Consider the following 23,835-nt stretch of genomic DNA (forward strand, 5'->3'; position numbering starts at 1 on the left):
AAACAAAACTGAATTCTACACTTGTGCACTTCTTTCTAATATTTTGTATCCCAATGAAAATTTTAGGTGGAGATAATAAACTAAAGCTTATAGAAATTTTACAAAATAGTTGTTTTATTTTTTTTATTTCTTTTATATACATATATCTTAGAAACAAAATGAGTGGTTTAAATGTCCAAGCTTCCACTCCCATTTTAGCAGTGCCCAGCGAACCCGAGATGGCCTCCGGAAATCCAGTTGGCTTTGTGCCGCTGACACCTCCCTCTGGGCGCCCCACCCCTTGGCCACCCCCCGCCACCCCATCCCCGAGCCCCACTCAAATTGGAAGCCCAAATATCAAGTCGAAGAGAGGGGGCTTAAAGGGGTTGGCTGGGGGCGGATGATACTATTGAGGGGCGGCTGTTTCGGAGCTGCGGCGCTTAGTTTTCAATGTGAAAATTGAGAAAAATTGCCAAACGAGTCGGTAAGCGATATTCTCGGCTCCGCCTGTTGTTTGGTCCGATGCCAGGTGATGCAGTTGGCCCATTGTTACCCTACCTTGGCCTCCATCTTCCCCTTCACCTCTCCACCCCTTCATTTCACTCCACTCCACTCACTTATTGTTAGTTTCGCTCGCTTTGTTTTGACAACTTCTGGAGGAATGCTCTGGGAACTGAACGCTTCGTCAAATAAAAAGGAGAAATTTTGGCTTCAGTTTACTTCCGTTTGCTTTGACTGCCTGCTATGCCTTCAGCCGCCCCCCCTTTCGCCGCTTTCCCCGCAATAGGAGACCCAAGAAGCTGCTGGCAGCCATAAAATTACGATCCAGCAGAGAGCAAATGACGCGAAACAGTCGCACGGACATGGCCAAGAGCCTCTGAGCCAAAAGGGGCAACGGACTGAGGGGGCAGCAACAACACGTACCCTGCATAAAAATCGTGCAGGCCATGCTAAAAACGTTTATCCCTTTTAGCCCCAAGTTTGGCTCGGAAGGAATCCTGCCAACTCCCTCAGAACAATGGCGGAGAAACACTGCGAAAAATAATTACATACACGTATAAATTTGAAAATTATATTTTTGTATTTTTATTACTTTGATTATCTTTATATAAAATCTTTAAGATAATCTTAATCTTTTTAGATTGATCTGCTTTTCTGGCTTAACTTTTGAGCACAACGCTTTTAAATGTTGATTCACATTAAACAAGAAAGGAAGCAAACTTCGGCAAGCCAAAGTTTATATACCCTTGCAGTTATTACAAAACAATTAGCTCAAAGAAGTTTGGTCGACTTAAATCGAATTTTTGAAATTTGAATAGCTTAATCATTGGCCCATTTTTGCCCTTTTTTTTTTTTCCAAGGTTTAGTTTTGAAAATATGGACTTTTTGAAAATTTTTGAACTTTTTCGAAAACATTAAAGTTGACTTTTTCCAATTTTTTTTTAACGTATTTGCCTGCAAATATGACCATGTTTGCCCATCTCCTAACAAGTAAGAATAAAAAAAAACCGCTTAAAACAGGCATTTTTAACATAAACTGGGGGCAAACCTATATTTGTAAAGAATGCTATTTTAAAAGACTTTTGCTCAGCCAAGCGCGCAGAATCTATAAAATTATTTTATTTTACTGGAAATACTTGTTATCCAATTTGATTGTAGTTTGACATAAAAATTAACCATATGGTTTCTTTTCGCTTCCATAAAAAATTAGAGATTAAATTTATGGAATATTTGGGCAGAATAAGATTTGTTTAGCCAACATCTGGTTTATTTGTATGTCAAATTAAAATCATGATAAGAAATCTATACGCACATGGCGCGGTTTTTATAAAAGCGAAAAAGAAACCATAACAAACCATAATTGATAAGAAGTGATTTACAAACACTAAAGTTATGGCATTTCCGATCAATCAGTTATATGGCGGCTATAGGATATAGTCGGCCGATCCTTATGAAATTTGGTATGTCGGATTCAGTGGCCAAATATAAAACCCATAAAAACCAACTTTCTAACTTTTAAAACACCAAAGTTATGGCATTTCCGATCGTTCAGTTATATGGCAGCTATATGATATAGTCGCCCGATCCAGCTCGTTCCGACTTATATACTACCTGCAATATAAAGACAACTTTTGGGAAAGTTTCAAGCAGATAGCTTTTAAACTGAGGGACTAGTTTGCGTAGAAACGGACGGACGGACGGACAGACGGACAGACGGACGGACAGACGGACATGGCTAAATCGACTCTCATGGTGATGCTGATCAAGAATATATATACTTTATAGGGTCGGAAATGTCTTCTTCACTGCGTTGCAAACTTTTGACTGAAATTATAATACCCTCTGCAAGGGTATAAAAAAATTTCCTAGTAGTTTTTTCCAAATAATTAATTTAAAAAATATGATTTCCATTGTAAATAGTACATTCACATAATTTTGATAATAGCGAAAGCATATTTAATATTTAAACAATGAAACTTAATAAAAATATAACATAGAGAAAAACGATTTTGGGAGAACTGTAATTTGTTGGGCTTTTTTACCCCAAAATCCATATAGAGTATGACTCCTGATTTTTTTCGCAGTGCAGAGGAAGAACAATTTCTTCGTCTTTAGTTTCAATGGCCCCCACGGCGGCCCAAAACCATTTTAAATGGAACGTAAGCCGAGACTGATGGCCAGCAGTGGGAAACTGGAGGAGTTGGAGTGGTGGGCAGATAAATGCCGCATCATTGGTTATTTATATGCGTGCGGATCTCAGGTGGATGGCCCGGGCCTCAAACGATATATTTATTTGATTTTATTGATATACAAGCGGTCGTAAGTAGTGCATATTCATCTTGGCCAACGAGTGGCTTAAGTCCTGTCATTACTGAGTTCCCATTTCCAGGTGAAGGTCGGCATGGGAAATTAATTAAATCGCATTCAAATGATTGGCTACGTGCCATTATTAATTCGAGCATAAATTATTCCACATGCCCTAATTCCAAGCGATTTTACTCCCCCGCCGCGCAATCTGTGGTTAATCGCTTGATTGGCTGCTCACCAAATAGATCTGAAATTTTAATGCAACACGTATTGGCACTTCTAATTTATGGCAATTAAGTGAAAGTTCTATAAAAGCCAAGAAATGTGTTAGAGAAATGTCCTTTTGGGCTTACATTTTCTATTATTAACCTGAACTAATTAAGACGGTGTGCAGTTGAGGTTAAGCTTTGTACTATGCATATTGTGTACAAATTTGATTGATTTTAATATAATGAATAGTGATTTACATAAAATACATTTTATGCACGTTTAAAAGGATAAATATAGCATATGTTTACTTGAATGGATCAATGCTGTCAAAACAACATAACTGATGACATAAACGATGGTAAGTACACTGATAAAAATGTATTAGGTCCAAGTAAAGAATTAAACATTAGCAATAACAAACTAGTTCCTATATAAATTAACTAGTTTTCATAAAATGAATCGTCTTTTTTAGGTAATTAGTCCTTCAATTTTAGGTCATTTCCATTTTTATTCTCCGAGAGTAGTTGTTTTTGTTAATTTGAAGTCTTCTTTATATTTGGTATGCATTAAATATAATAAATAAACTTAATATTCTTTAATAAGATAATTTATTTAATACAAAATTTAAGGAAACACTAAACTAACTAAAAGTTAAATAACTTGTGTTTCCTTTTAGTTAACTTTTCTCCTAACATTTTGTAGGCTGTCCTCACAGAGCAAACCTGTAAACTCAACAGCAAAACAAACTGTTAAAAAAGCCGGTAAGTCCTGAATGTGTTCCCAGTAACAGTTTGCTTGGCATTGCCAGCTTGAAACTCGTTTTTGCCGACCTGAAGCGAATGTCAAGTGAAACGAATGAGAGCGGGCCCGAGCCAAAAGCCGAAGATGGGGCGAAAACTTCGGCCGCGAAGCAACAGCGACAGCTTGTTCAGTTTGTCTTTAAATCGCGACTCGAACGGTTATTCTTTGCGGATGGTGAACGGGAATGAGGAAAAGCGGAAAAGCGCAGCCAGAAGCCCAGTTGAAAACTCGTGAATAGTTGTGAGCAGTGCCAAGAAAGAAACAAGTACAAAAACGAATAAATATAAACCGAAACTTGGGTGATAAGTGCAACGACTCATCATCGGGGGACTCAGTTTCCAGTGAGGTGAATATACAAATCTCGAACGCGGAGTCTGTGCAACGTTCTCCAATCCGAATCCAATCAGAATCCCACCTGAGCGCTACCTGCCAAGCGTGTTTCACTTTGCATTACCCTCGCTGACCAGTTGATTCCAACTTGTTTGCAACCCGTTCTCTCTCCTGGCTTAAAGCGGCAACAAAAAAAGTGCAGAGAAAAACGGAGACAAAGGAGTTATTTTTGGCCATCAGTTGCCATTTGCATTTGTGCAGCCAACTTTGGCCCATTCAGCGCATAAATTGCAAATGCAAACGGCCAAATTGTTATTGCCACTTAGAACAGCTCTAAGCGGAATTCTCTCGCTTTTTTCTGAGCAAAGTGTGCAATATCTTGGCCGTAACAGTAGCCACCTGGTCGCAACTTGCAATTCGCGACCTGCAACTCGCGGCTCCGAAAAAAAACGCTACCAAGACACAAAAGGTGGTCGAAAAAAGCGCTGGCGATTGCATCGCATGTCGAGGTTGTTTCGCATGCCCTTGCCCCCTCTGCACCCCACTCTATTGCCACCCCTCTGCCACTCCTCTGCATACCCCCCTTGGCCGCCCGATAGCAACAACAATGCGAACAGTAAGAACTTCAAAAGCACTCCGACCCTCTGTCTGTTTTTTGGTGATTATGAGCCCAGAACCGCACCATAGGGTTAAGAAAAAGTGCAGCGAGTCGCAAGTTAAATGCCCTTATATTTGCTTACGCGTTGGAAAAGCTAAATATGTGCAAAAACCTATTAAGTTCAGTTGATTTTATGAATGGTGAGGTATTTGGCATGATCAGCACCTACTTCATACCGAAGTTTATTTTTGTTCGTGTGAAAAAATATTAAAAATAATTATAACTGAAATAAATTTGTTTACAACTTGAACAAGTTTGTATAAGAACATTAAGATGATTACAATGGTTAAGGATCTGGAAAATCGTGTTTAATATTTGATTTCTTGTATGTATTTGTTTAAAAGGTGATTTTATATAAACAAATAAGCACAAAATATTATTATTTTATTATTTTTTTTTTTTGAAATTGCTTTGCTATTTATTTATTTAATCTTCTCCATTCGGATACTAACAATAAGTGTATCAAATCTTATGGCAATTTAACTAACAGTCATAAGATTTGTTTGTAAGAAGAAAAAATCTTTAGATTATATTAATTTTTGTATAATTGTTTGTAATGTATTTAACATTAGTGTTAATTACAAATTATTTATGGGCAGGGGCTTACAAACTATTCATACGTTGTAATTTTTGAACGAATTTTTCTCCTTATGTTTTCCAAAAAAAAATAATAGGTTTTTGGGTAAAAATCGTTTAACAATTGCGAAAATTCTCAGGGGTTTCCTGGCTACAGGTGACCAAAGAAATTCATGAAATAGTCTGCAGTAGACAACAGCTTAATGCACTTTAATTACAAGGGCCCCAAAAAACGCGATGCCATTTTCCCGCAGACAGTTAGAGTATTAAATGCAAAGGCACAAAAAGCGTTTCAGCCAGTTTCGCTCCGCATTCGCGCGGCACAAAAGAACCTGAGAAGATTGGCCAGAGCAAAAAAAAAAGGCAGAAAAATTTGGCCAACAAAAAATAAGAAGGAGCGGGGAAGAAAGAGGTGGCCGGCATGCTCAAAGCGTTTAAGCGCCTTTGACACTCAGCTGGTGGCATAAAAGGGGGCGTGGTCGGGATTAGGGGAGCGGGTGCCATGTGAGACAGCTGCCAATCAATGGCAGCCTAGGCCCATCACTTTGCGGCCATTCTGCTTCGTGGCATGTTGCATGTGTGTTACAACACAAAAAAAAATTGAAGGAAAAAGTCGAAAAAGGAAAATAAAAGAGGAAAAGCGTTTTCAGCAATCGTTTCGAACTTCCCTTTGGGCCCGGGACTGAGGAAATTATGCGCTAATGGGAACCAAAGTTCAATTTCATAAATAGTTAAGTTCAAAGTTGGTTACATTCCCCAAGTAAAAGCGAGGGGCCAGTAAATTACACACCGTGTGTACACAATCAATTGCAGCAGAGAGAGACATTTTCAGCTTATTAAATGGAATTAAGCAATTTCTGCGTTATTACCATGAATATTTGAAATCGAGGGTAAATACCTAAGCCAGGGGATTAGTTATCCTTGGCTCTCTTTGCGCACTTTTCCTTATTGATTCTTAGGCGGCAAATTAATGTTTTCATTGCGTTTTCCGCCGACTTCCCAACGGAAGTGTCGTGTGGCCAAATCAAACAAATACTCGTACACAACATGGTCGAGAAAAAGGAGCTACAAGAAGTAACCAAATTACGCCTAATGGTTTTTTAATTGTAACAATAATTGCTGTCGCCATTGCATGAGCAGTAGCAGCAGCAATCAGAGCTGTTAAGAAGGGTCAAAGGGATAGGGGTAGGGTCTAACCCTCCTATTAATGAGAGCTCTTGAAAAGCATTTAGATGCCTGCAAATTACCGAGTAGCCGTACAGAGAAAGAATGTTTCTCCTCATCTAAAAACTAAATGTGCAAAAAACCTTTTACTGAACATACCGTTTTTTTAACATTTTAATGGTTTCCACTTTTCTAAACACTTGGCAAATAGCACATCCAATTCTAAAACCTAAAATATTTAATGAATCATTAAAACGAATTATTTTTGTCTTAAAAAATAACCTAACAGTTTACTTAAATCTTGTAATCCTAGTATCACTAAATCTAGAACTTAAAAAATATTTTTTCCTTTTAAAAAATTTAAAATACAAATGCTTTATTGTAAAATTTAATTTTATTTCTTTCCGAAATATTAAGACAATGGTAATGTTAAACTTGTAAATAATTATGGGAACACGTTATAGAATATTTTTAAGTTTTTGAACAAATGTATTTATTTTTTATCCCACAAGAGTGGCTTGTTATCCGCGGTAAAATGAGATTTTATAAATTTTTTTGTCGTGCACTACAACAAATCTAAGGTTCATGTTTCTGCTGCGCTAGACTGTTGCTGCTGTGCAGAACCCAACATAATTGTTCCCTTCATTTTTGTGGTTGGGTGTGCTCGTGTGCGTGTCTATAATTAAGGCCAAAAAAAAAGTGCCAGCCTATGCTATTCTGATGGCTAAACAAAAGCCCAGCAATGAGACGCCGAACCTTGAACTTGCTCTTGTGTTGATGTGGCTGCTGAACTCGGCTTCTATTTGGGTTTGTTTGATTCTATTCATTGTTCAGTCGACGGCAGTTGATTATGAGTGTTATTTTTTTGTTCGTGTTTCTATTTTTTTTTTGTTTTCTGTTTGTGAGCTGGCTTGTTGCTCTTTTGCTCTTTGGTCGTTTTCGGTTAGCCAACATTGCCTGAAATGGCCAAGCGTAGCATACTTCTGTGCGCCGAGGGTCTCTAATGTGCGCCATTTTGGTTTTTATACGGGGTCGGTGCCAGTGTGTGTGTGTGTGCGGTGTGTGTGAGTGTGCGTGTTGGCCCATTTGCCCAGAGGTCATTATAGACGGTTGCTTGGTCCTCCGCTCGGCACGATGTGGCCGCCAACTTCCGCTCTTGTTGCTCTTGATGTTGCCATGTTGCCGCCGTGGCATCTGCAAGTGTTGCTCATGTTGTTGCCGTTGTCGTTGCCGCTTTGAGCCTTTTGGCTTTTGGCCTGGTCCAGTCCGGGATCCTGGCTCTCTAAAGTGGCAATTTGTCTAGTTCTGTAAGCGCCTCTTTTAACGATAATGATGATTGCGCATTGTTGCGTTTTTATTTCACTGCACAACCTGTTCACACACACACACACACACATACAGAGTTATGCCTTTTTTGTGTGTGTATGTTTGCTTAGCATTTTCCGATTTTCATTCATGGCCACACCGTTTCCCGCTCTACCCTTTTTTCCCGTGTTCTTTCATTCGGGACTTTTATTACTTTCATTGCCATTTCTTATTCCATTTGGCCGTCTGTCAGTTGTCTGTCTTTTGGTTTATGCCTTTTGCCCTCTCACTTTTTCCCATTTTTGTGGCATTTTTTTTTTTTTGATTTGGCCAGAACGTGTCGTCGCCGTTGTTAATTTTTAGTGTAGGACGAGTGTTGTTCGCATTTGCTTTATTGGCCATGGCCGAAATGCAATCCCGTCTAGACGCCTAGCTGTCCAGAGAGAAGCTTTTTTGGAGGGCGGCGGCCCAACCTCGTTTGATGTCCCTATTTGTTTTGGCCGAACTATTTTGATTTGGTATTTACTGAATTCGGTTTTGTTTTGGCCAATTCGGCATGACTGGTTCCGGGCTTGATTTATTTTACACATATTTTTTGTCCTTTCTATTTGTTTGGTAAATAAATTCGAAAAGTTTGCATACAATTTTCATCAATATTTAACCGCATAAAATGCAATTCGCATCCGATTGAGCGATTGTGTGTGTGTGTGTGTGTGTGAGTGTCGCAAATAATCAATAAACATTTTGCGGTTACCGACGGTCAGTGTCGTGGCCCCCAGTTGACATCATCCATCGATGGCTATCGCTCTCTGGACTTTGGCCGACGGCATCAGCTGATTACTTTATCACAAAAGCGTAAAATGAGCCAAAAGAGGGGCAAAACGGCAAAAGGCCAACACACACGCACACATGCATAACTTAGCCGGCATTCACGTGCTGCACTGAATGACTTTATCGACTGCTAAACGTCGCTTGGCCATTTGATGCGGATGTCGATGTGCACACGTTTAACCCACTGGCAAATATTCACACAAACAAGGCACTCGGAAAAATCATATTTAAACAAAGTTTAAGGGAAGTTAGAAAACATTTTTGAAGGGCTACATTTTGAAGATATTTTATTGAATTGTTTTTAGTCATATATTATGAAACAAAAGCATATAAGTATATTATAAGATATTATTTTTCAGTTTATAAATGTATAATATAAGCAAAAGAAATTAAGGTATCTTTGGTCTAATTTATTATAGCTTTACCAATTGGTAATTTAAAGGAAAATATAAGATATGTAAAGGAAATACATCTTTGTTTTTAAATAACGACACAAACGAACTCTTCTTAAAAGTCCAAGTAGAAGTCTTTTATTATTTTGGGAATTTAAACAAATTCGTAAAATAATTAGATGAGAATTAGACAGATTACCTTATGAAAATACGTCACAAATTCTAATTCTTAAGAAAATATTTAATGCCATATTAACAAGACCGAATCGAAACCGTAGCTTGAAGTTTGATTTCAAATATGACTTTTTTATTTTAATTGAATCACTTTTATTTTTGGTCCAGTGTACTCCACTGAGTGGCACACACATACTGCTATAATTTTTCTGCTTTTGTCGTGTGCTCTGGCTTTGGTCCTGGCTCGAGTTCGCTTCGTCCTGGGTCCTGAGCCCTCTAAATGTTTATTGCTTCATTCTGTTGCGCAATTTAATCGATGTCTGGCTGTTGGCCTGCGTTCCACGTCACCCCTTCCACGACGCTCTTATCCCTGATTTTAAAGAGCGGCTAATGTAAATCGTTGAATTATGGCAATTTACGATTTAATGAAACTTTACTCCGTCGGCAATCAGGAGTCCCCGCAGTACATACATCCGCTACGCTGCCTGTCCATCTTTATGGGACTCGTACTGGTGTGTTTCCCCGTGGAGAGTGGCCCCACTCCTGCAAGGATTTCATCCTTTTAAGCAATTATCTTATAACACAATCCTGTGGGGGTCAATCCGTGCCTCATTTTGCGCTCGAATGCGCCGCACAAAGTATTTAAGTAACTCAAGCCGTTACCAACAAAACAGATTTGGCTGAAGGAGAACGGATAGTGGCTATGGGATTTGGGAAATTGGGGGATGTCCCCCGCCCACTGCTAACCCTTTTTGTGTGCCCTCCTGGATTATGTATTTGTGTTTATCTTCAGTTTTTGTCTGCTCTGTTTTGCTGTTGCTGCTGCTGCTGCTTTTGCTGCGAAAGAGAGAGAGCTTACCGCAGAAAAAAGGGAAGCCGTAATGAAATGCAAAATCGCTTAAGTTCGCCGGCAAGGGAAAACACAGCTTGCCCCGCCCCCCATTTTCCCGCCCCCTTTTGTTGACAGCGTGTTAGTGCAAACTAAATGAAATTTTGTTCATGCTTCAGCTTTGTGGGTTTTTTGTTTCCCGCTTTTCCAACTCTGTCGGCTGTGTGTTAATGTGTTTGGGGGTGTCTATTAAGGGTGCTACATGTACATCAGCGCAGACATCATCCTCGACATCATCCTCATCATCACAACCTCCTTGTGATTATCATTAACATCGCCGTTGTAGTTCTACATGCCGTCATAAGGTCGATGTTACCTTGGCCCCATTGCTCCATTGTCCTGTGCGTAATTGAATGCTCAGACGCTTTTCAAATTCCACTTAATGCCCGGGTTGCATACGTTTGCTTACATTGAGGAAAAATTCCAGCAGGATTATTATCTACAAATTGGTTGTATTTTTCATAAAGGCCTCTTTTGATTTTTATTTGCAAAAGTAAAATAATTTCTTGCCTTCTTAAATATTGCATGGCACAAAAATCTGAAGAACTTTTAAGTCACTTGCAGGAACCTAAAGGTATAAAGTGAACATATGTTAAACTTAGAAATAAACTTCAAATCTTCTTTTAAGTCTATATTAGATATATGCAATTTCATTCATAATTCAGCGACATACGCAATATAAAATCCTTTTTTCACAGTGCATATATGTGGAAGTTGCCTTTTCTATGACTTCCGCATAAGTGTTTAATTTCCTGTGTATTAACATGCTTAGCAAAACATAGAAAACGAGTCGGAGGAAGCTACAAAACGCAGTGCAGATATGAAAAGGGGGTTGCAAAAAAATAAAACCAGAAAAGGTGCGTTTTTGAAGCCCCCCTCTGAGTGGGCTGGCATAACGATTTGTGCCAACAAATTTATTTAAAAAGGATTATCAGCAGCTAAGCGCCATGCTGGCACACTTCAAAGGCCGCCACGCTTTTCCACCGCCCCCCCCCCAACCCCCATAACAATTTTCGGGGGGCGGGGCTGGGGGAAAAACAGAAACAAAGAGCAAACAAAACACGTAAGCACCGCCAATGGCATATGCAAATTTCAATGTCAGACTCAGTCTGAATTTGAATTTCAACCGGAGTATGAATTTGACATTCAATTTTGTTTTTTATGGGCTTGGGGGAAAGGGGCATAGGCTAAGTGGCTTTATTTTGATGATTATGGCTGGGGACAGAGTTTAAATAATCAAAATTCCAACCATTTCAAGATTAAACACAGTCCTGGAAATTCGATGCGCTCACCGAAATCGAGTTCTAGGATATCTCGTCTTTTTATGACATTCCAACGATAACCTTTTGCCTAAAATGAACTTGATGACATTTATATGCTTTTAAGGGGCAGGCGGTTGGGTTGAGTTCATATCGAGTTTAAAAATACCGAACAAAAAATTGTAGCAACCGAATCTGAAGGCGTGAGAAATTCAATTTGTTGTCACGTCCATCAGGTTAAAATGAAAGTGGCGGGGTTTATTTGTGGAGCAGGGTTGGCATTTTCATGTTATTGAATACTTTAAAAGGTTTTTCGGCAACCCCAACTCCAAAAATTCGAATCTTTCTCAATTTTCACTCGCTTCCCTTGGCCTTTGTGAATTTTGGGGTTGGTAAAATTTTAGTTGAAACATTTTATTTACTAATTGCTGGGAATTTGCCGTATATATATATTTTTGGGAAAATTTGTTTCTCCTTGAATGAGTGCCTGGACGAGTGTGTGTGTGTGTGTGTGCGAGTGTGCATGTGCGGAAGTTCACACACGCCTGAACACTCACAGCCTGTCAAACGCACTGCTGAAAATCCCCTTGCAGTTTTCCCTTTCGAAGTTGGTTGAAAATTTTCAAATTTCCGGCCCACCCACTCTCTCGCGCTCAAGGAAATTGTCTACGCATGTTTCTGGCACTTTTAAGAGGATAAAGTATACGTTTGGAAACTATTTCGCCAGCCAAATCTGCGCTTTATCCATTATTAATACACGAGGCAAAGTGTTCAACACAAATTTGCAATTTGCAATTTGCTCAAGATTCTGTGGGGGCGTGAATTAGCTGCAGACCGATAAGCATTTCCCGCCGCCATTTCACCCTCCTTCGACTAAATGGCATATGGATTTCCGTTGTCCATTCGTGCCTTATCTCGTCGCCGTTGGCAATGTCTGTCTGATGTGATAATCCGCAGGAATTAATAAATAAACCATTAACAAATAAACTAGAGTTAAGCCCATGCACACAGCATTGCATTGTGGACCATGGCAGGGTTGAGGGGGTGGTGGGTGGTGGGTGGTCGACGGTCGGTGGGTTGTGTGCGTGCCGTTGGGAAACCCTTATCAAGGACTCTCCAACAGTCAGGCAGGTCCAACCCCGACTTGACTTTCTGCAAGCATCAGCAAACAAAAGCGGAAGGCTCACTCCAGCACCTCACTCTTAATATTTTTCCTTGGACAGTGGGCTGAAATGGGTTGAACCGGGATTCAATAAAATGCTTATTACTTAATAATATTTATAAACCTTTTTGAGTGAAGAAAAAACTATTAATAGAAACATAGTTTCTTTTAAATTTTATTATAATGTAACTTGTACTTTTAAAAGGCCTTTAAATACAACTTAAATAAGTAAATGAGAATTCCTTTAAATATTTTTAGTAACTTTTTTTATATTTATAAAATATATTTGTAAATGCTTGCCGTTCATAAAATCCAGATTAAGATGTTTTTCTTGTACATTTTACATCCTTAAAAAGTAGAATTCAATAGAGTTGGTGAATTTATATTTATTTTCCTAAAGCAAAGGTCAATGCTTGGCAATAAATTTCTTTCGAAGGCGTGTCCTGAAAAAAAGGAGGACAAAATGCAAATGGCATTTGTGCGTGTGTCGTAGAGTGTGGCCTGAAATTTCAGTCAATTAAATGAAAATAAATGAATAATTGATAGTTTTCATGGCTCTTTTCCAACTCCACCTTGAACTAAACCTTGGTCAAATGTAATTAGGGGAAGAGTGTACAGGCACAGTCAGTGGAAGAATGTCATTTGAATAATTTAAACTAGTAGACGCGTTCGGCGTTCGATTGCCAGACACAGGACATCAGGGACATGGTTGGGGCGGTGGGGGGCGTGGCTTGGTGGATACTGCTCCTGACCGGAGCCACAATGACGTTAATGACAGTGACGAGCGGTTGTTTGCCTCAGTTCTCGACCAAACATTCGGCGCAAACAAACAAACAAACAAATGCACGCACGTACTCCAGGCGACACACACTCACACTCACTCATAAAAAACAATCAAAATGCAAAACGGAACCAGGCAGACGACACTCCATGGGGAGAGTGTCCATGTGTGTGTCTACACTGAGAGAAATGTGATGCTTAAGATTGTTCTGGTGAGAGGAATTAATAAGAAATAGGGGTCTGAAGTCAATCAGGTGGGGAAAAACTTTGATGTTTTAGTCTTTGTGACTGTTATTTCCTTTTACATTATTAAAAGTAGTTATTGTGTTTATACCATTAAGCCGTTAATTATTAAAAATGTTGTATATGTACCTACTTATATTAATTATTATTTTTATTATTGTTAAGAATAGCCTTAACACAAATAATCTTATTTTCTGCTATGCAAATGTTTCTCATTAAAAAAAGTTTAAGCTAGAATAAATCCAAAATTTGGTTTTTTAATCCCACCATCTTTTTTGCTCAGTGCACGTGCGTGAGCCTTGCACCAGGAGGATCAACGACAAACACAAATGGCTCCTGATTGCAGGCAGGAAGCAACAGCTAAGGGGATATGGTGGAATGGACCGGGGAGGGGAGAGGGGGTTGGGCTTCTACGTCTGTCTGGCTATGCGACTAGAATTCAACATTTTGCCGCCATTAAAATCAAATTGCACTTTCGTGCAGCACAGGCCAGGATACTAAGCCAGAATCAGGAGGAAGTACAAAGTGGGCAGGGGGGTGGGGTGGGGTGGCAACCGGGCGGAGGTCACGAGCCGCGTCAACGTTTTTGGCAATTTCAGCAAAATATTCTTCTCGTTCTTCCGTCGCTTCGCTTTTTTTATGATTAATAAAAGCAAATGTAAATAGTCGCAAATAAAAGGCAGCTAAACGAAATGAAAGCAAGCGTTGCACAGGCGACCTTCGGTGGGGTGGTGGTGCAGGTGGTTGCAGTGGGTGGGTGGGAATGACGACCGACCCTTCTCCTCTCTGCCTCCCCCGCTTCACCCCACAAACTTTCGCTTAATTTCTATTAGCATTGCTGTCGCTTCGTTTTCATTGCTGCGGCACGCTCCGCAGGTTGCTGAGGTTACCCAAGGGGTTGGTGGGGTTGGAAAACTTGGTGCAGGGGTGGAAAAGTGGGTGGCGGGGTGGAAGGGTGGCCGGTGGCTGGTGGCTGAGGGAATGCAACTGTCTGCCCCGGCTTGATTGTTTGTATTTCTCATGGCACTCGATGTCAGTCAAAATCGCTTCGTTTCCACCCACTCCCAAACTTCAAACAGTCAAACTTCCATAGCTCGAACAACTAAATGTCGCTAAGAGCGGTTTTTCTTTCGAGAATATTGCTGGTATGGCATTTAATGGGACAAAGAACGCTTTCAGTTTATGAAAATAATGAGTCATAAGATTCAATCTTATTAAATAACCAACAAAAAGCAAGTTACATTTGAATTCGCCAATTTTAGGGAATATGTTTAAACAGCCCTTTAATGTTTTCTGGTTAAAGATTTGAATTACTGAATTTTTTGTCCACTAAAAACTTCTACATTTAGAATTTTCTTCAACGAAGTTTATTTTGAGCTTACTTTAAAAATTACGTTCATGAGACGTCTTAAGAAAAGTCTGTGAAGTTTAGCCATTAAACGCTATTGCCACACAATTTTGCGAAAATTGCGAAAAATGTAACTTAGCGAACTTCGACTGTAGATCCATTCCAATTGTAACCCCGAAAAAGTATGCATCACCCAACCCACAAATTCGTGAACCCACCCACTTTTGTACTGTTGTTTGTTTTACAACGTTTTTAACTTGTTTGCAGGGATTAGGTAAGCAACTCAAACATGAACGAGTGCCCAGGACTTTGCCAGGATGCAATGCGAACTCATAAAAATAGACAAAAGACAGTGCCTGCCAATTTTGAGCTGGAAAATGATGGGGCAACTTGGGGCATGCCCCCCACACCGGTTGCCATAGACTGATTTCCATTCGGCAACCGTTGCCAACATTAAATGCATCGAATTACATTTTCTATTAACCAACTTTAAGGGGGGAGTTTGTTTGGGATCGTGTGGCTACTTTGTGTGTGGAAAAGGGGAGTGGGGAGGGGAGAAGGGGAAAGCTTAAGGGGCAGAAAAGGGGGTGGTGTTGTACCAGCCCTGAGCGAATGTTGCTCGTTTGTTTGCTGCTTGTTTTACAATTCGCTTTTTTAACGCTTTCGCGCTGTGATTCCTTCGTCCTGCCAGCGGGTCCTTGACATTGTTGTGCGGCGCCTTGAACCTTTTGCCGTCCTTCTATCCCCCCTCACCCCCTCTCCAGCTCCCCCTGCTAACCCGTCTTGATTGCACAAGTTTTTGTGCTGCGCTTTGGCTAAGAAGCCGCTGGCTGCACGCCGTTTAGACCTACTCCCCCATCTCCCTTTTTCTGGCTTTAAGTTATGAAAAGTTTTGTCGTTGTTTTTCCTGCCCGGCTGCTTGGCTTTCTTTCCTGCTGCTGTTTTCTCTTCTTTTCTGTTGAGGTTTTTTCCACGTATTTGGTTCCTCTTTAAGCGGACATTAATCAAAGTTTTTCGTTGGGCTTAGTCGAAGTTTGAGGGCATTTATAAGGCAATTGTGGAGCTCGTTTTGTTGGCCACGACAGGTGTGTGGGTGCCGGCTTCTTGGCCCGTTTCTTTAAGGGCTGCATTGGACATTGAAGCCATATGGCATTAGGGCCAAGTATTCAGGAAGCACGCTGAGAAAAATGGAGGCTTTGAAAAGAAAAAGCTAAATAAATACTGACTTTTTATAGCAAACACAATAAAAGAATATTGATAGTTGATCCCATAAATATTAAATTTTCAATAAGCTATCACAATATCAATATTAAATTATTTTAAGGACAAATTTCTAGTTCTTGTTTTATGTAAATAAAACATTAAAAACTGAGATTCAATTAAACACAGCAGTAAGCTTTGATTAGTAATAACATCTTACTAAAATGAATTATTAAGATAGGGCTAAGGGAATCTCTAATTGGTTTCAGAATAAACAATCGTCGTTTATTAGAAACTGCTTTTAACTAATATTAATGACGATATTTAATAGTTGGAAAACTAATTAAGGCAAGGCTTCATCGTTTCCGTTCCCAATCAATATTTGTTCTCAGTTAATCCAGGCCTTTTTCCGCAGTGCAGCTGGACTAGCCTGTCAAACAAAAGTCTCCAAAAATTCCTGAAAACTTTCCCGTCGCCAGAACTGACCAGAGTTCTGGCTTCCAACTCCTGCTCCTCGTGACTGGTGACTCCTATTTTTGGTCTCGACCAGAGCTTCCAAGTCAAACAGCAGGGACAGGAGAAGTAAGCTGCAAGACATTCGAAAGAGCCGACTGTCTGAAGGTTACCGCACACTCACACAATGCCTAATTGTCTTTGGGCTCGACTATGTCTGGCCGACCGGCCCCTACCCCCTCTACCCCCTCCCGCTCTCGCCCCCGCGGGGCCTGTCTGAGTGACTTATGTCTGGCTTTAGAGAACTTTTTTGCAGCATACAATGTTGCATTGCAAATTGAAACACGCGACGCTGCGCGATGCGGAGCATTGAAAAAAAAGAAGAGAATTTCCCAGACACACACACACACACATAACTACAGGCATATGCATAAATAATAATGCACGAGAATACTTTAAGTGCAGGCGTCTGCTAGGCTCAAAGCCCCGATTCTCTGTTATATTCCCGTTGCCGTTTTTCCGTTTTCCCTGCCCGCATCCCCTGCCCCCTTCCATCTGCAAAACCCTTCACTCGTCTAGCCGTCTGCTCTCGCTTTGGGCTGTCCAGTTTTTCCAAGGGGGGGGGGGGTAGCTGTGGAGGTGGGCGGGAGTGGGTGTTTTGTGTGCACTTCAGCTCGAAAGTGTCTGCTGCATTTACCCTTGAAAATGTTGCCGCTGCAGACTCCGCTGCACGCGTTGCACGTTGCACGTTGCACATTGCCCGTTGCAAATGAGTTCAATACACTTGGCATAAACACAAACATTACTGGGAAATCCACTCATCGCATGGGGGACTTTTCCCACTGCGCCGGCGTCATTTTCCCAACTAATAATGCGCTCTCGAATTCTGTCGCTCTTTCAGGTTTTCACCGACCATTTCCGAAGCGAGACGAGCGGAGCCAAAACGAGTGTGTTTATTTAACACACTTCCTCGTTGCGAAAGCCTTCAGTTCGTGTCTGCTGCTCGCGAAGTGCGCGCCACAGTGAAGAGGGAAAGCGGAAGCGGAAACGGAAACGAGTGCGCAACCGAGAACGGAAACGGAAACGAAGGAACATGTGTGTGTGACGGGACTGATCGCGCTGTTCCCCAAAAACAAAATAAAAGATCGCTCAATGCCAAGTAAAAGATTGCTCAATTAGTGAACTAGTGAACAACGCCAGAAACAAATCAGTGACTAAAACTGCGCCATCAAAATAAACAAATACTTTAGCGCGGACTTAAGCCAGGCCAAAAGGCAGGCAGGCAACATGTGTGCCCCGGGGAACCTCAATCGGCTCCTCAATCGCCCCAGCAGCCTCACAGCTCTGCTCCTCGTCCTGGTCGCCCAAGCCATCCACGTGGAATACGCCCGGGCGGACTATGAGAACACCTGGAACTTATATTACGAGCCGCCCTGCTGCACGGGCTCATCTGCCGGCCATCATCTGCGCCACCACAAAGGTAAGTCCCTCCAGTGTATTTCATCCCAGAGTTTCCCGCAGTCAAGGTAAGTGAGTGGCCAGCCAGTCCCGACTAATTTGTGGCCGGATTAGGGAGGGTTTATGCAGCAAGTAAATTTAGTTTGACTAGGCACTGCACTGAGAAAAAAGGTGCTAAGTTCGGAAGGAGTCTTACAAGAAAAGTGAAGTTCATTCTATGTGGTTTGTTAATTTGGAAAACTCAGTGTTAACTGCTTTCTAACATTTGTGATTTTACTAGTCAAGTCTTACTTATCAATTTTAGATCCATTTAGGTTAAAAAAAACAGTAGGATTGATTACAAAATTCTTATTGTATAAATGGTTTACAAAACTAAGCAATTATAGTACCCAATACCTTTTTATACAAGAAGGGGTATTATTCTTTGACTTACAATAGTCAGAGTTATGTTTTTATAATTTTAAGACAGAAAACTTTTGAGATATCAACACAAAGAAGTCTAGAATTTTCAAACTTGATTCATCGATGAGCTTTATTGAGTTTAAAATAATATGTATTTTTAAAATTTTAAGTCATAGCAAAAATATTGGCTTTAAAGAATATGGGTTCTAGTTCTTACAAACTTACATTTTTATTTGGAAACTTTAACACCATATTTCAAGAAATGTTTCGCCCTTGAAATAAGATATTCTCTCTTAGTGCCGAAACATGGGGAAATGCGAAATACAAATAGAAGAGCCTAAACGTTTTCTCCATTTTGTTGGGCCTCGCATTCCCGGCCAGCTAAGCCCCGGCATACAAAACTATTCACAACAATGGGCTGAGGGCCGGGATCGAAGTTTGGGAAATAAGTCAACAGCTTACATAGCCGCGAATGCCAAGAAGCCGAAATAGATGTGGGTGTGTGTGTGCGGGGTTTCCCTTTTTATGGCCAAAAGGAATAATTTTCACTTTAAGAGGATTTGCCGCCCACGACTCCTTCTACTTTTCTTGATTTGCCATTTCGCTCCACTTCCGTCGGCGACGTCTGTTATCCTTTTTCACCCGACTCTCTGGCCATTTGGCACCCAGAACTCGTTCGCATTGCTATTGTTTTGCCATTGTTTTATTTCATCGGCAAGACATTTCTCTTCCGTATTGTGTGAATCGGATAGGGTTTTTCGGGGGCGGGGAGGGGAACGGAAAATGCGGGGGTTCTGCGGAACTTATAGACTCATTCGCGCGCAGCAGCCTGTGCTTCCTTGTACTTTACTTTTCCGCCAGTGTGCTCGAACAAAATTAAAAACTTTTGCCCGACTGCACGGTCTTCGTTTTGTTGTTTGTTCAATGGCAGGACCTCTCACTCCCCCCAACCACCCCCACCCCTCCCCCTTCAACTTGACCGTCACTTCCGCCACTTAAGATGTGTTTTATTTTACCCAAGCTCCTCTTTTTTTTTGCCTTGCCTCAACTATTAGTGTTTAATTAGTTTTCAAGTGGACTTTTTATGGACTAAAGCCGAGCTAAGCTCAACACAGATTCCCGTTTTACTGAGCTGTCGCTGAATAATTAAAACTCATTTCGCATATCGGATGAATGTGAGTAGGTAATCCGCTTTAACCAACAAAGTGCGGGAAATACTATCCGAAGCTGTAATGCAAAACTTTTTAATGCTCATGAGAAATTATGACTAGCTGGGGCTATTATGTGTGAAAATGCGCCTTTATTTAGCATTTTTATTTAAATAAACAATTTGGGTTTACGCAAAAGATTTCTCCTCTTTACAATTACTGCAATCTGGGGAGGGATTTTCCGGCCGCAAAAATGTAAACAGAAACGAGTTTTAAGCGCTCAAACTTTCCCGGCGACCCGAAAAAAGCGAAGGAGGGATACTTTCAACTTCATAAAGGTTTCGCGAGTGGCCAAAGTAAGCAACAAAAACCAGACAACAAAAAGAAAAAGGGAAAAACGAAAAGGAAAGTACGAGGCGAAAAGCGTTGGGATAGCATATCAGATGTTTGCGTTGTTAATTAAAGAAAAACAAGCAAAAGTTTAATGGCGAATATTAGCGCCCCCCCGCTGGAATGACCCCCAGAAAAACCCCAGCCGCAACCTCAATATCCACCTGGCTTTGGTCCAAAGTTGCGGACATTGCGTAAATAGAAACAGCGCAAAAGGGGTGCAAAGGCACACACACAAAAAACTTGGCTCCTTATTTCCCTCACGCACGCAGGGCCAAAAAACAACGCAAAAAACGGGAAAGCGGGAAAACAGGAAAATGGCCGCGGGGGGGAAAGCTGTAAAGCAGCAAAATGAAAACTGCTCACAAATGTTCATTCCTCTCGTAAACTTAAAGAATTTCGAGCATTTAGCGCTGGCAGCCGACAAAAGTTTGTTGTTTCTCCTTGTTTTTATACCCTTGCAGAGGGTATTATAATTTTGGTCAAAAGTGTGCAACGCAGTGAAGGAGACATCTCCGACCCTATAAAGTATATATATTCTTGATCAGGATCACCTCCTGAGTTGATATAGCCATGTCCGTCTGTCCGTCTGTCCGTCTGTCCGTCTGTCCGTCTGTCTGTCCGTCTGTCTGTCCGTCTGTCTGTTTCTACGCGAACTAGTCTCTCAGTTTTAAAGATATCGAATTGAAACTTTGCACACACCCTTCTTTCCTTTGCACGCAGTATATAAGTCGGAACGGCCGGGATCGGCCGACTATATCCTATAGCTGCCATATAACTGAACGATCGGAAATGCCATAACTTTGGTGTTTGTAAAGTTAGGAAGTTGGGATTTTCTATGGGTTTTGTATTTGGCTAATCAATCCGACATGCCGAATTTCATAAGGATCGGCCGACTATATCCTATAGCTTCCATATAACTGATTGATCGGAAATGCCATAACTTTGGTGTTTGTAAAGTTAGAATGTTGGGATTTTCTATGGGTTTTATATTTGGCTAATCAATCCGACATGCCGAATTTCATAAGGATCGGCCGACTATATCCTATAGCTGCCATATAACTGATTGATCGGAAATGCCATAACTTTGGTGTTTGTAAAGTTAGGAAGTCGGCATTTTCTATGGGTGTTATATTTGGCCAGCCAATCCGACCTACCAAATTTCATAAGGATCGGCCGATTATATCCTATAGCTGCCATATAACTGAACGATTGGAAATGTCATAACTTTGGTGTTTTTAAAGTTAGGAAGTTGGGATTTTTTATGAGTATTAAGAATGCATCATATGAATAATTTTGGAGAATATAATTTACAGAGTATTCTGCAAGGGTATATCAACTTCGGCTCCGCCCGAAGTTAGCTTTCCTTTCTTGTTTTTTTCCAACGTTTTTTTCGAAAACGAGGAAACTTTTACGTTCGACCAGCAGGTGGAAGTACTCCGAGCTGTGGGCAGCCATCGTCGGCTAAATTAGCCAACCCAGCTCAGCAATTAAGCAGCAATTTTCAGCTGTAAACGCCAAAGGAGGAGCAGCGGGGGTGCGAGGGTGACTGAAACTTTTGGCAGGATTCCTTTTACCCGGCATTTCATAAGTCCATCAACAAATTCACACAATTGAAGTCAAGTCAAAGGTACAATTGCCCAAAAGCAAACGAAAAGCACACACGCAAGCACAATCAATGTATTGCTAACAGGGCGTATACGCAATGTGGGGGATGATGTCTACGGGCGGAATTTAAGAAAATCAATACGGCCCTGCGTTCCCTTTCATGTGTGTGTTTCCGCCACAAATAGCAGCCGGGGCAGATTCACCTGGTTTTGGGCCAAATCCAAAGCCGACTAAGCCATAATTTACAATCGCATTGACCCGGTTTTCTGGCCTACGGATTCATTAGCCAACTGTAAGTGCAACTCAGAGTGCCATAATTCAGCTCGCTTCGCCGCAAGTACAAATGCTTGTTTGACACACACAGTGTGTGTAATTTATCTTAATGCAAAAAGCGAGAGCATAGCGACGACCTTCCCAAGTATCAGATGCGGCAGCCCGAGATACAAAGATACAGCGATGCCATGATACCAGGATATAAATACACTTACACCCACACGAGCTGCGGTTTCTTGTTGCCTACAAACAAAAGCCAGACTATGTGTGTTTGTGTGTCTATCGACACCTCCAAGGATAGGGCTCCTCGACCGCAAAAGAGAGGAGCTAGGGATGCGCCTTCTTGAGGACTTTTCCGGCCAGCTCTCCTCACGTTTCACAGCCACTCGCAATTCGGCTCAAGTTAATGACGACAAATTAATTAAGCCAGAAATGTCTGCGCCACTAAATTTGATTATAAAAGTTTACGTTTTCCATTCCAATTTCCCTTCGACTCTTTGTGTGTGTGTTTGTGTGTGTGGCTTTTGACATAAATTCGTTAACATAATGATGCTATACTTGTACACATTAACCCCAAAAAAACAGGCATTAAAACTTTGGTCTTTTAACTTTTCTTTGGAACCGTTCGAATGACAATGGCAACTTGTTTATAGTTTTGGCTTAACAACTTACGGCAAGCCTATTAAAATTAATTTCATTTTATGTTAATGCCGAGTTTATTCAATTTATTTAAAACACATGTCGCTTGATTTAATTAACTTTACATGACCGTTGCGGCTTTTGTTGCAGGAAGCAGCAGCAGCACGCATGTTGCTGCTGTGACCGATGTTGCTGTTGCAGCTGCAACTGCTGCTGCTGCTGCTGCTGCTGAAGCTGACACATGACGGCGAAAACCCAATGGCCACAACACCAGACCTGACAATATCACGCAGCTATTGTTGTCGGCCCGTGTGTTTTTAATTAAACTCTTTAAACATTAACATAAGCGAGATTGGTGCTTAAAAAGCACGAATTATTGGGGACTTAAATGAAGAAATATCAGCAATGGAAACACAAGAAACATAATCTGATTTATATAACATGTAATGTGCAAACAGAAATATGATTTATTTTTATTATCATAACATGTTTCTTATTTATGTAAGTGCCATTGGCTCAAACAAAGCAGCATACCCTTCCTGTAAAGACAAATAATGAATTTTAACCTCGAAAGGAGTGCCACACTTACTTCACTCATTAGTTATGGCCATTACAAACATTCTTCTCAAAACTTTTGCCCATTCCGGGATATCATAAACATAAATAATCATTAAAACTAGACATAAATTGCAAACTTTGATCTCCAGGAATAGCACTTAACGTTCACTCGCACCGCCTGCCATACACTTCCGTTACGCACTGTACACACACAGACACCTCAAGGTGCACTTATTTACACTCGATTTCAATTATCTGCTCGTATTTAGACACACCAACCGCAAGGATAACAACAAAGGCAACGGCAGCCAAGGAACAATATGAACAGCCGAAATATGTTCATTCATTAAGAGAAAAGGGGATGATGGTGTGTGTCCGTCAGAAATAATTCGTTGTGAAATATATTAAAGTTATGGTCTGACCCTCGAGCATATGCGTAGTAGTGGTGGTTGTTTGAGTTCCCCTTTTTTCGGAATTTATATATGGAATAGCGTGAAATTGGGGGAAGACCCGCTGCACGAGTTCGCCTGTGCTGGATTTTTAGAGTGGACACCAAACTATTTTGACCGAAAGCATAAGGCAGGGAAAGTTTTTGGGGGCTGGGTATTGCGGGGGTTTCCCGGGGGTTGCTGGCCAGCATATTGCAAAAGTTAAATTGGTTTATTGTCCATTTTTATGACACAGAAAAAACTTTGTGCCATGCCAAATAATTGCATTAAGTGCAGCCTTCCTCCCTTTCGGACTCGTGTTGCATGGGAATTGTCTGATTTAAATGGATATATCGGACCATTTTTGCA

The 23,835-nt window shown here is 40.9% G+C and overlaps 1 protein-coding gene across 3 annotated transcripts in view; it reads left to right on the forward strand.

Annotated features, from left to right (window-relative positions):
- Positions 1–3,948: 3,948 nt before the first annotated feature.
- LOC108046168 (semaphorin-2A) overlaps positions 3,949–23,835 on the forward strand; it is a 50,209-nt gene continuing 30,322 nt past the window's right edge. For all 3 annotated transcript variants that reach the window (XR_006417436.1, XR_006417438.1, XM_044457417.1), the window contains exons 1-2: positions 3,949–4,144; positions 17,464–18,042. Coding sequence is in view for 1 of the 3 variants with exons in the window: in XM_044457417.1 (XP_044313352.1) it covers positions 17,850–18,042 (193 nt within the window). In the remaining 2 variants the exon portion in view is untranslated. The remainder of the gene's footprint in view (positions 4,145–17,463; positions 18,043–23,835) is intronic.

The sequence above is a fragment of the Drosophila rhopaloa genome, unplaced genomic scaffold (genome assembly GCF_018152115.1).
Source record: "Drosophila rhopaloa isolate 14029-0021.01 unplaced genomic scaffold, ASM1815211v1 contig_115, whole genome shotgun sequence".
NCBI lineage: Eukaryota > Metazoa > Arthropoda > Insecta > Diptera > Drosophilidae > Drosophila > Drosophila rhopaloa.